Source organism: Phoca vitulina, unplaced genomic scaffold (genome assembly GCF_004348235.1).
Source record: "Phoca vitulina isolate PV1807 unplaced genomic scaffold, GSC_HSeal_1.0 scaffold28, whole genome shotgun sequence".
Taxonomy (NCBI): Eukaryota; Metazoa; Chordata; class Mammalia; order Carnivora; family Phocidae; genus Phoca; species Phoca vitulina.
In genome coordinates, this window is record NW_022589731.1 from 20979660 (window position 1) to 20991441 (window position 11782).

An 11782-nucleotide genomic window follows, 5' to 3' on the forward strand; every position below is an offset into this window, starting at 1 on the left:
TTTCTAGTTTCTCAATATAAAGACTTTAATCTCTGTGTTAACAAAGCAAGAATATTTCACCTCAGCATTAAGGCATGTGCAGTCTCTAATCTCTAATTTAAACAAATCCTATGTCAACTAGTATGGCTGAACCAGAAAACACATACTTTTAGAATGTTCAGTGCAATACTAATATTACAAAACTCAATAACCTTCTGGAAGGATTAGGGCTCCAGTGAAGAACCAACCTTCTTGTCAATAGCAAACCTTACTTTTGGAGTCTTTTTCAAAAACTCTGTATAGCTTCTCTGAGGAATAAATTTAAAAGACTTCCATATCTCATTATAATGTCTTGGGAAGCGTCTGAAAATTGGGACCACCACAACTTCTTGATAGACATATGATATTTGGTTATTTGAAAAGCCATCAAGACAAGATGGAACATAGTCACACGCCCAGAGATTGAAATTTCTTGAAACATGTTGCCGTCTCTCTGGGGAGATCTTCCTACGTCCCAGGCCCTGGGAAAGAATTATAAGAAGATTAGGAGAAAAATATTCAAGGTCACAGAATTCTGAGGTCTTTAGTAAAACCAGCTACATGGCATCCTATGTCTTAATGCAGAATATGGCAACCACTACAAGAGGTATCCTTCACCGACTTGCTAAAGGCTGTACATCAACACTCACAGTATGCTGGTGGTGTTTTGTTAGGATTCTTTCAGTCTTCCACTTACACCAATGGGGCTGGTCTTCTAGAGACACAGAGGGTGGAACCAGAGAGACCACAGCTGGAAACAGTCTATTAGCCGGCCTGGACTCTCTGGCACCCTGGGCAATTTCTCTGCACCCATGTGGCATCTCAGTGAATCTGCTGCTGGCTGCATCCCAGCATTCAATGGGATAGACAGTTCTCCCTCTAAGAAGTCCTCAGAGGCTGGATTCTTCCCATGAAGGAAGCAACACCTTTGGGGATCTGCCCACAGGCTTCCTTATTAACACTCGGAACCTCACACATGAACCTGAGAACGACTATGTATTCAGAATTGTGCTTTTGATCTGATCATAATGAGAAGACAACATTATGCTTAGACAAAAGACTAGGAGAAAAGAGACATTAGATTACACAGACTTTACATTACAGATCGTCACCAACTCACAATGGAGCAACATACCATAATCCCATGGTAAGGTGAAAAAAATCGTAAGTTAGGGACTCTCTGTAGCGAAGTGAGTTTGTCTTTTCATAAGGACCAGTATCATTCAGAGTGGCAGCAGGTGGCACATTCCAATGAAGGTAATTTGAAGAGAGTTTAGTAAAGGGACTATTTCGGGGGAACCCTATGGGGAAAGTGCAGAGGCTCCAGGTCCAAGGGCTTGAGGAGGAATGTAGTCCCCACAGATTGGCCCCTGGTGCCAGGGCAGAGAGAAAGGGGGAGACTGGCTCTGGAGGGAAGATGCTGCCCAAGCACCTTTCTAAAAATGTACCTGCAGATACTCCAGAAAAAAAATAAAAAACAGATAAAAGGAGACAAAATGAATAGGGAAAGAGCTACAAGGAAAGGAACAAGTAAAGCTTGTAATTAGGTCTAATTACTTACTGATAATGCTATGAAATATATTGAAACGTCACATAAGAATCTACAAAAAGAAAAGAAGGGAGGGGAGAGAGAGAAAGGCAGGAGGAGGGAGAGAGGGAGAGAAATCTGGAACTGAAATCCCAGGATTTCAACTTGACTGCTTTGAACCCCAAGAGGTGCCACTTGACATTATCCCATGAAAATGGCACCTTCTTGAGTTGGGAAAGCACATCCTGGCCCCCAACACAAGAATCCCTAGAGAGGAAAGTGAGGGAGGTCAGTACACTGAAGGACTTGCCTTATTCTTGGGGGAAAAGCTATAGATATTAAATTTTATATTAATAGAGTAATAGAGTGTCAATGTATTTCTTAAACATTTATACTTAAGGGTAACCACTATTAGACAAGAGAAGTCAGAGTGAGCAAATAAATTCTATCTAACAAAGTCAGGACAGCGAGGAAAAAAAAAAAAAGAAACAACATGCGAACATGGTAAACAGGAAACATAAAATGAGATAGCAGAAATAAAACCCAAAACACAAATCATAACAATGTGAATGGGTGAAATTCTTATACAAAGAAACAATGACTCTTGGATTTTTTTTAAACCATTCTCTATTTTATTTATGATTTAAAAAAAAAGAAAACCAACATGAAATGACTAAGAAGCATAAGGACAAAGGAATAAACCATAATAAAAGTAACGACTGTTATCAAAAAGAAAGTAATAGTGGCAAAGCTAATATTGCAATCTAGAATTCATGGCTAAAAACACTAAGGTATGTAAAGAGAGACACTTCATTTTGATAAATAGTAAAAGCCACCAAGAAAATAAAATACTCATGAATTTTTATGCAGAAAGATACGGCATTAAACTATATAAGGCAAAAAGAATTTAGAAATTCAAGAATAATCTTAGAAGGGAAAATTGACAGATAAAGACAAAAACTAAGAAAAGGATATGAAGGATTTGAATAACATAATTAAGTCTTAAATAAAATAAAGAACTTTGTAATCAACAGATGGGGAATATATGTTCTTTTTAAACACCCATGAAATACTTGTTAAAATTAATCATGTATAAGATAAAAAAGATAATCTTTATAATTCAAAATCCATATTCTATAAAAATATAACCCACTGAACTAGATATTAGCAATAAAAGATGATCTCAAAAAATTCTGACCATGTAGAAAATTCAAAACATTCTTCTAAATTATTTTTAGAATTAAAAATTAAATCATAGACTATTTGAGAGCAAATAACAATGAAACTTTAGTTAGAAAAACTGTTGGGATGTAGCCAAAGCAGTAATCTGAGGAATATTCATAGTTTTAATAAGTTCATTAACAAAAACAGTTGCAAGCATATGAACTAAACATGCAACCAAAAAAGATTAAAAAGAACAGCAAAATAAGAGTATTTTAGGAGGTGTTACACCAACAAATTTGAAAAGAAATAGATAAATTTTAGGTAAACACATATCAATAAAATCTACATGAGAATAAATCAATTGAATAGATTAATAAACAATGGAGAAATTGAAAGGGTAAAGCAGTAAAAAAAACAAGAACAAAAAAAAACTTTCTCTAAAAAAAAATGATTAAATCCAAATAATTTTACGGGCAAATTCTATCTAAACCTAAACTCATTAAACCAAAAGTTCACACCTGATCTAAACTATTCCCAAACATAGAGAAAGTTGGGAAGCTTCCAGTGTTTTCTATGAGACTAACATAGCTCTGGCAAACTATTTGTGGTACAATCCTGTTTATCGCATTAACAAGATACACACTTATATGTATATGTTTGCATGTGAATTGCAAAAATTCTCCAATTTTACCCACCAAACCATTATTTGTGAGGCATCAAGCTGGCATTGTGAGGAGGAAAAGTAAGAGTGCAAATTTTTTTTTAAATTTTATTTAATTCTGTACTGTTTGAAAGTTGTAAAGGACATATGTTACTTTGATAATTCAGAAAACCATTTTAAGCATTCCATTTAGAGAGGCAGGCAGAGTGGATATTCTGGATCTGTATTCAACACTCTGCCAGGGGCAAACCAGAATTTTTAGGTTAAATCACTTCAATTTAGCTTAGATATGGTAGCCTAGAGGAAATAGTAACTTTGGGCAAGTTGTTTAGCTTCCCTGTTATCAGGTTCCCCATCTCTAAATAGGGGATGATGAGTAATTAGCCAGCAGTGTTGTCTTGAGGATTAAATGAGATAGTATGAGATGCTAGCATATGGCAAATGCTTAATAAATGGTGGGTGTTATGTACATCAACATCATCATCATCACGGATGTTCAGATTCGGTAAGGATTCTCAGAGATCACCTGATCCACCCCTCTACCTCAGATATATTAACGCTGCCCTGTCCAGTTTGACAACCCCCAGCCACATGGACGCTCCAAATGTGGGTCTTCCAAATGGAGAGGTACCAATCTGGATTTTAAAGACTTAGTTTAGGGAATGTAAAATATCTCATAAATAATGTTTATATTGATTACATGTTGAATCGATAATTTGGGGAGTTACTGAGTTAAATAAAATATATTATTAAAATTAATATTCACCTCTTTTTACTTCATGTGGCTACTAGAGAATTTAAAATTATGTCTGCAGCTCACTAGATTTCCAGGGCACAGAGCTGTGTTCACCACCACTAAGTGCTATCAGACTCTACTTACTCCACTGAGGGCGACTCATCCCCTCCGGGGAAGGCCAGCTCCAGTGATTGGGAAGTCCTTTGTATTATGTAAGCTTCCCTTCCTCTTACCTCTCCCTGTGGGGTGTGGTTCTGCCCACCAGAGACACACAGGCAACCCCTCCTTCCCATGATAGATCTTCACAAGAAAGCTCATGACTGAGACAGTTTACGAGAAGGCACTTTGAGAAATAGGAAGTACACACTAACGTAGGCAGAAGGACTGTGCCGTCTGGTGCAGAAAGTGGCATGGAACTCTGAGAGGTTCATGCATTTTTTTTTTAACCTGTTATGAGGCATTAATTTTGACCTGGTTCCAATTTTGAGGAAAATCCTCTGCCTTCACCGTGCCTCCCAGGGGCGCTCCCAGTTTGACCAGTGATTTGGGGAGCAATACTCACAGAGTCCAGGTAGCATCCAGAGCTCTGAAAGCTGTGCCGATTGTCGTGGACAGAGAAGGGGAAGTTGTCACTTACGGCTTGCTGGAAAAGACCGAGGGAGGAGATGAAAAGACACACATCAGGACCCCAACGTGCTTTCAGAACCCACATACAGTAGCATGGACGGAAGACAGAGGAGGCAAAGGGACCTCTAAGTAAGAATGAAACCTCACCCCCCACCTCCGGAAAGGAGCAAAGGGCCCAGGACAGCCGGGTCGTGGGTGTGCCCACCAACTCAAGGCTTTAAAACTCGACCTGACCGGTGACCTTGCAGAAAATCATAAGAATTCTCTTTCAAAACACCTTCTTTGGAGGCAAAGAAGGAAAAGCGTATAGGTTCATGGAATGGAAAGCTGGTAAGGACTTTTGAGGCCGTCAAGACCAAACTTCTTCATCTGACCAATAAGGACCCTGGCAGCCCAGAGCCCTGACCCAAACAATCAGCCTGAGTTAGCCCAGGGTGAGGTCCACACGCGCTTCTCCTTCAGCCCACTGCGCGCTGCTGAAGCTGCTCACAAACTGGCGGGGATGTGCACGTTAAAGCTGTAACCAAAGGTGATGTTCCTTACGCACAGATGGGCCTCACTTGATTGTCTGGGCCAGGAGGCAGTTCCTTCTAGAGATTATTTGGGGTGTCACAGTGAGCAGGATATGAGATGGGATGCTACCCGTATTTAGGGAGCCAGGGATGGCAAAAGAGTAGTTCCTTCCAAAGAACGGGCTGGCCAGAAATGCCAGGGGGCTGCCCCCGTGCAGAGCCACACGGACGGGGGGCCCCGGGCCGACACTCCAGACTCACCTTCTCCCGGACTTTGTAGATCGGTGGTAGCTTCCCCTCCACTTGCCGAGACAAATGGGGACGGTGGGGCTCTTTTAACATAGCACTTGTGCTGGATTCTGGCGTCTTTTCTGTTAGTCCAATCTGAGGGAACTGAAAAACCAGCACAGGCCGTGATTAAAACCAGACAGAACTGTATCTCAAAGCCAAGGATCGGGGCTTCCTCCGTAATGTGATTAAGATGCCATTTGGGTGCTTCTGGTGTGCGATGGAAATGGCATAAGTTTTATAATTTTCAAGTATTCTTTCCAAGACAAAAAAATATGGTGATGGCCCCAGGCCATCCCGGCCAGCTGTTGCCAGTTACGGGGCCACCCCCGCTGCGCCCCCCGCTGCGCCCCCCCCCCCCCCCCGGGAAACGCTTCGCCCGGGTGAGGGGGCGTGGCCTGTGAGCGCCAGCCGTGCTCTGAGAAGGCTCAAGGGTGCGAGACCTTCCTTCGGTCAGGGCGCGCCCCACGTGGGGGCCGAGGGTTCACCCGGCCCCCTGCAGGTGGGGGATGGTGCTCAAACACAGTGGCGTCGCCGCTGAGAAGGTGCGGGGTGGGGAAAGTCCATGAGGAACAAAGGGGATAGGATGCAAAGCATAATACTAAAGATGATTTGGGGAGGCTGTTGGTATCTCCCCATGAACAGGGGGGAAGGAAACACGTCTGGGCAGAGGGAGGAGGTCCCAAGAAGGGCCTCCGCCCACCCCACAGAGAGCTCTGGGCATGGGATGGCCTCTCAGAACGTCCTGAGCCAGGGCGAGGGGACTGGGCCTTTGTGCACCCTCATGGATCAGTCACCGCGCGTGGGTTGTTCTAGGAAGAGGCGGTGACCTCGAGGAGGTAGCTGCCTTCAGCCAAGGCATCCCTAGGGTCAGAGCACGGAGTTCTTCCAACTGGGGAGGGACCATAATTCGGTGGTTGGGTCACAGACTGTAGATTCAGAGGTCCTGAGTCCAGTCCCAGCTTTCTCTCCTATGAGGTGAGCCTGATTCAAGAGATTGAAATTTTCCAAGCCTCAGTCTCTTTATCTGTAAAATGGGAATAATAATACTTATTTGACAGGGTGGATGTGATTAAAAGGGAAAATGCATGCACCAGAGAATACTCTATACCTGCTAGCAGATTCTGGTTTTGCTCACAGCTGTCCCCTCCCCGATCCCCAGACCCACTGCCACGCCTCAGACTCCTGCTCCTTCCTTTCTGCTGGATTATAAGGCATTTGGCCAACACAGCTATTCTCCCTCGTTCCTTCTCACATCGCCGTGTAACTGTGTACTCAGGTGGCTCCTGTCTGCTGCCGGCACCGAGTGTGTTCAGTCTATTACTGTTTATGTAAAAAGGTGGGGAGGTTACCTCCTACACAAGGTACACTTGGTGGGGTGTCCTCTGCAGCAGTGAGAAGCAGTGGGCTAGGTGACACACAGCCACTGAGCCGTCTCTTAAACACAGTGCTGAGTGGCAAGAAGAAAACCAGAATGAGATCTATAAGCCAACACTGTTTCTGTAAATAAAGAACCCATGCACACGAGACAATACCTGATTTACAGAACACATCCGAATGAAAAAGCTCCCAGTAAACACTTATGAATGACTGCAGGAATGGGGATCAGGGCGGTGAAACAGGCCAGTGCCCCAGCCAGCACCCGCCCGGAACCCCAGCCAGCGCCCCAACCAGCGCCCAAACAGCGCCCAGCCAGCACCCAGCCAGCCAGGAGCCAGGGACCCAGCCAGCGCCCCAACCAGCACCCAGCCAGCACCCAAAGCACCCCCGGCCAGCACCCCAACCAGCGCCAGACCAGCACCCAACCGGCCAGGAGCCTGCACCCCAACTAGCATCCTAACCAGCGCCCAGGCTCTCCAGGGGACCTGAAGAAGGAGGGAGGGAGGAGGGAACCAGGAAGGAGGAAGACTTCCTTTTCACAATCATGTTCCACTGTTTAAATGTTTTAACTAAGTGCATCCATTACATCCTCTTTTCTTCCACAATAAAAATATCTGTTTCTGATTACAGTTGTAATAATACTCATGGCTTAAAAAAAAATCAAACATAAAACAAAAGGAAGTCAAATTCCCCTGGACTCATTAGTGACCCTCTTTTTCATACATCCCTGTAGACATGTACACCCATGTATGTGTATATATGGATGTGTGTATATATATATATATAGATAATTTTGCATACGTAGGGTCATATTATACATGTGGTTTCTAAACATCATGTATGCCTATTTATTTAAGAGTAACTTTTGATTACTTTCTCCCCCCCTTTTGTCGCCCCAGATGACAATATTCATGGCTGAGTGCTCACGTACACAAACACCTAACCTGCAGAGGGGGCTTCGATTGCCTCACAAAAATTGGACCGTAGGATGCATACTGTTCTGCTCTTTGCTTTCCCACTTAACAAGGTACCCTAGACATTTTCCCAAGCCAACCTATATATTTCTAACTCACTCTGTTATATTTTGTAATGTTCTAAAACAATTTTTTTTCCAAAGTAAATATAAAAAATACAAAGAGCCTCCAGACCCATAACCTTCCCTTGCTCCCTTCCTCCCCTCTGGCTGTGTCAACATTCCTGTCTGGGCAGCTACAGAAAATCAGGCAGGGGTGGGAGTCATTCTAGCATCAGGAATGATCCCTCTCGCCAGCTAAATGACAACTGACTTGAGTTCATTTGTATGCTGGAAGTCTAAGGACTAAATCACTAGGAAAAAAATAAAGTCTCTAGTATTTTAATTTCACTCTTTTAAAATGTATATTTAATGTTGATAACATGATAGCTGTGAAATAAACCCTTCTGTTGGATATTGTAACCATGAAATATAGCTTTTTAACTAGTTGGCAGTGAAATTTTTGCTGCATTCAATCACACAATGACTGCAATATTAAACAGGAAGGTGAAAGTGTATGCGAAAAGCCTTTCCTACCCGGCAACAGCCAGATTACAAGCAGCAAGGTCAACTGCAAAATGACTGTCACCTTTAATGTGGCAATTACTGTCCTCCCCAGTGGGCTGCTGCTGACTCAAAGCCAATGATTTCTTTAATTTTCCCAACTGGCCTGCAAGTTACTTTGGGAAACTTCATGATCAGCACTATTCTTCTTATGCTCTGAGGTGCTGGCCGCAGAAGGGACCCACCCCAAACCTGCAAGTCAGACTTTGGGAAGTAATGCCTCTCCACCTGAGCAGGGGCCCCGGGCGCAGTCCTGGGATCACAATAGGAGAGGAAATGTTCTTTCCTGCTTTCTCCCATGTGACAGAACCCTGACTTTGTTTGAGGTGGCAATGTGGCTGCTTAAAAAAATACCTCCCCAAACTCCCGGGCAGTTTAATTGGCTATGTGACCCAATGAGATCAAAGCAGAAGTCTGCAGGGCGGGGGTCCTGGGATAGCTTTGTTTTCCCCCATGGAAAGGGACAGAATCAGCCAACAGGTGCCTTCTGTCTTTTTGTCCTTTGACTTCCCCCTCATTTACCCACCTGAGTTGTCGTGTCACCAAGGATGGTGTCACCAAAGTGACACAACAGAGGACTGAAAAGGACCTGATGACCTCCAAGAGCATCTGTCTCAGCCCTGAACTGCCTCCTTCTGGATTTATTGTTACTGGAGAAATACAAACCCTTATTTGGTTCACTATAGTCAGCTTTTCATGAAACCTGGTCAAACACAGTCATTGCTGATATTGTAGGTGATAGAGGGGAAGCTACTTAGTCTGAGAAACTTGTATTTTTCTCTTCCAGACTGACTCATGTTATGTAATTCATCCTATTTCCCATTTTACTTTGGCTGCCAGGAATCTCAGAGTCAAATCCGATGATATTATATAAATAGCAGTCATGTAAGCCATATGGCCGGTGTATGTTACATATCTTCCCAGTCTCAGCCTTTTATTCTTAAATATATTCAAACTGATTCTGAATTTTTATTTTTTTACGCTTTCCTGCTTTATTGTGAATATTTTCCATACATTACTGTAAATCTTTGAGGAATGACGCAGGGTATATAAGGAAAAAAATGTAGATGTATATGTATAATATTAATATACAGAATAGTTAACAAGTATTTAATGGTTACTCTGTTTGCATGCATCATACTAAGCACTCTGTGTGAATGGTCTCATTGATCTGCACAATAGCCCTATAACCCTGGTACACTATGCTCCCATTTAACAGACAAAGAAACTGTGATTTAGGAGTAAGTTGCTTAGCCAAGATCACATCCAGGTGGGTAAAATTAGTTTGTTTTTTTAAGATTTTATTTATTTTGAGAGAGAGAGAAAGAGAGAGTGCACAAGCAGAGGGAAGGGCAGAGGGAGAGAGAGACTCTCTAGCAGACTCTGCACTGAGCATGGAGCTTGACGCCGGGTTCCATCTCACCATCCTGAGATCATGACCTGAGCCGAAACCAAGAGTCGGGCACTTAACCGACTGAGCCACCCAGGCGCCCCATAAAGTTAGTTTTTTAAAGCCTTCAGACTGAAATGCTTCAAGGTGTTTTCTATTTTTCCTTTCCTTTCCTTTTTTTTTTTTTTTTTAAGATTTTATTTTATTTGACACAGAGAGAGAGAGTGAGAGAGGGAACACAAGCAGGGGGAGTGGGAGAGGGAGAAGCAGGCTCCCCGCCGAGCAGGGAGCCCGATGCGGGGCTCCATCCCAGGACCCTGGGATCATGACCTGAGCCAAAGGCAGACGCTTAACGACTGAGCCACCCAGGCGCCCCTATTTTTCCTTTTCTTTTTAAACAAAAAAGTGTTAACTTTTCCGTGTATTACAGCTCTGATACAATCGGTAAATAAAAAGACAAAGATCCCAGCCCCCACCGAATTTATATTCTAGGAGGGGAAAGAAACAGCACACATAATACAGTAGATCACATAGTATGCAGCAAGATAGATGTTATAAAAAAAAGAAAAAGAGCACCCAGCAACGACAGCCTTGTGGACACTCACAAGAGTGCTGAGTGTTTTACACACACGAGCTGTTTCATTTAATCCTCCCAAGGACGCTATGAGAGTCCCATTTCACAGGTGAAGGAACTGAGGTTAGGTAAGTGATTCATCAAAAGCGATGCCACGTGAAGTAGCCGCAGCGGGATCTAGACTCATTTCTGTGACCTTGACCACACCCACGTGGCCTGAGAAAGGAGAGAGAAGCCACCATCTTTCTCACCCATCTTCCATCCTTGTCTAAAGCTGGGTTGAAGCGTCTCCCTTTGGCCATTTTCTGCAGGAAGCTGAAGGTGGCTGAGGTTGGCTCCCTTACCTCCCCACTGCCTTGGAAACTCTGCGCATCTGGAAGACCCTCCTCCTCCTTGTTCCTGACCTGAAGCCTCTACCAGGAGGGGAGGTCCAGGGGGACCCACCGTTGCCATAGAATCAGAGCCCCCATCACAATGGGGGAGGACTTCGGGTCTTCTAAGCCCTCTGAGGGTTCCTGCACGGGGTCCTTGCACCTGCTGTTCCCTAAGGTGTAAGGCAGAGAGTCACCGGGTCCCAGCTGAGGAACCCCTTTAACAGGTCAGACAAGTGGGAACCAGACAGCCTGGAGGTAAAAGCGAACTTTTGTCCCCTCTAAATCCTCGAACTGGTGACATTAGAGTTGAACGTCCCCATGGTAACCATCTGTCCCAACTTCTTAGTTTTCAGAGAAGTGAATTGAATCCAGGCAGGAGATGACCTTCTCCTTCTCGGTGGGATTGTGACACCCAGGCCCCAGGGTTCCCTCCCTGTCCCAGCTCAGACTCTCTGTCCCGCGGGCACCCGCTGCTTGCTCACCTTACTGCACGCCACCGAGGCGCCAAGGAAACAACAATCATGAGCAATCGTGAAACACCAGGTGCTGTGCTGAACTGAATACGTTCACGTGTTTTTATCTTATTTTTGCTCCACGACAACCTTCGGCGTTTACAAATGAGAAAACAAGGGTCAGGCAGCCAATGGAGCTGGCGCTGGGTCAGGGGACGGCTCCAGAGCTCACGAGCCTTCCCGAGGGCCAGCTGGCCTCCCCGGGGTGCACAGGCTGGTCCTGAGACCTGGCCTTTCGCTCCGAGCCCAGATACCCAAATCTGCTCAGCAGTGTGATTTCTGCTTCTCTCCCTTTCTTTCTCCTTTTTAAATGTTCTATCTTGACAATTCTCTTGGCTATCCCATGAATTAATAAGAATAAACATCTATAGGAGAATCTGTCCAGCACCGTCTCATCCCCTAATCACCAAACTGGGCATTCGCACAAGACTTTCCGGGTCGG

The 11782-nt window shown here is 44.2% G+C and overlaps 1 protein-coding gene across 1 annotated transcript; it reads right to left on the minus strand.

Annotated features, from left to right (window-relative positions):
• Positions 1 to 203: 203 nt before the first annotated feature.
• On the minus strand, positions 204 to 10756 carry TEX36 (testis expressed 36). The gene is made up of 4 exons (XM_032423016.1): positions 10706 to 10756; positions 5508 to 5639; positions 4670 to 4750; positions 204 to 500 (listed from the first exon to the last, which is right to left on the minus strand). The coding sequence occupies exons 1-4, from the start codon at positions 10754 to 10756 to the stop codon at positions 204 to 206; spliced, it is 561 nt and encodes a 186-aa protein (XP_032278907.1).
• Positions 10757 to 11782: the final 1026 nt, after the last annotated feature.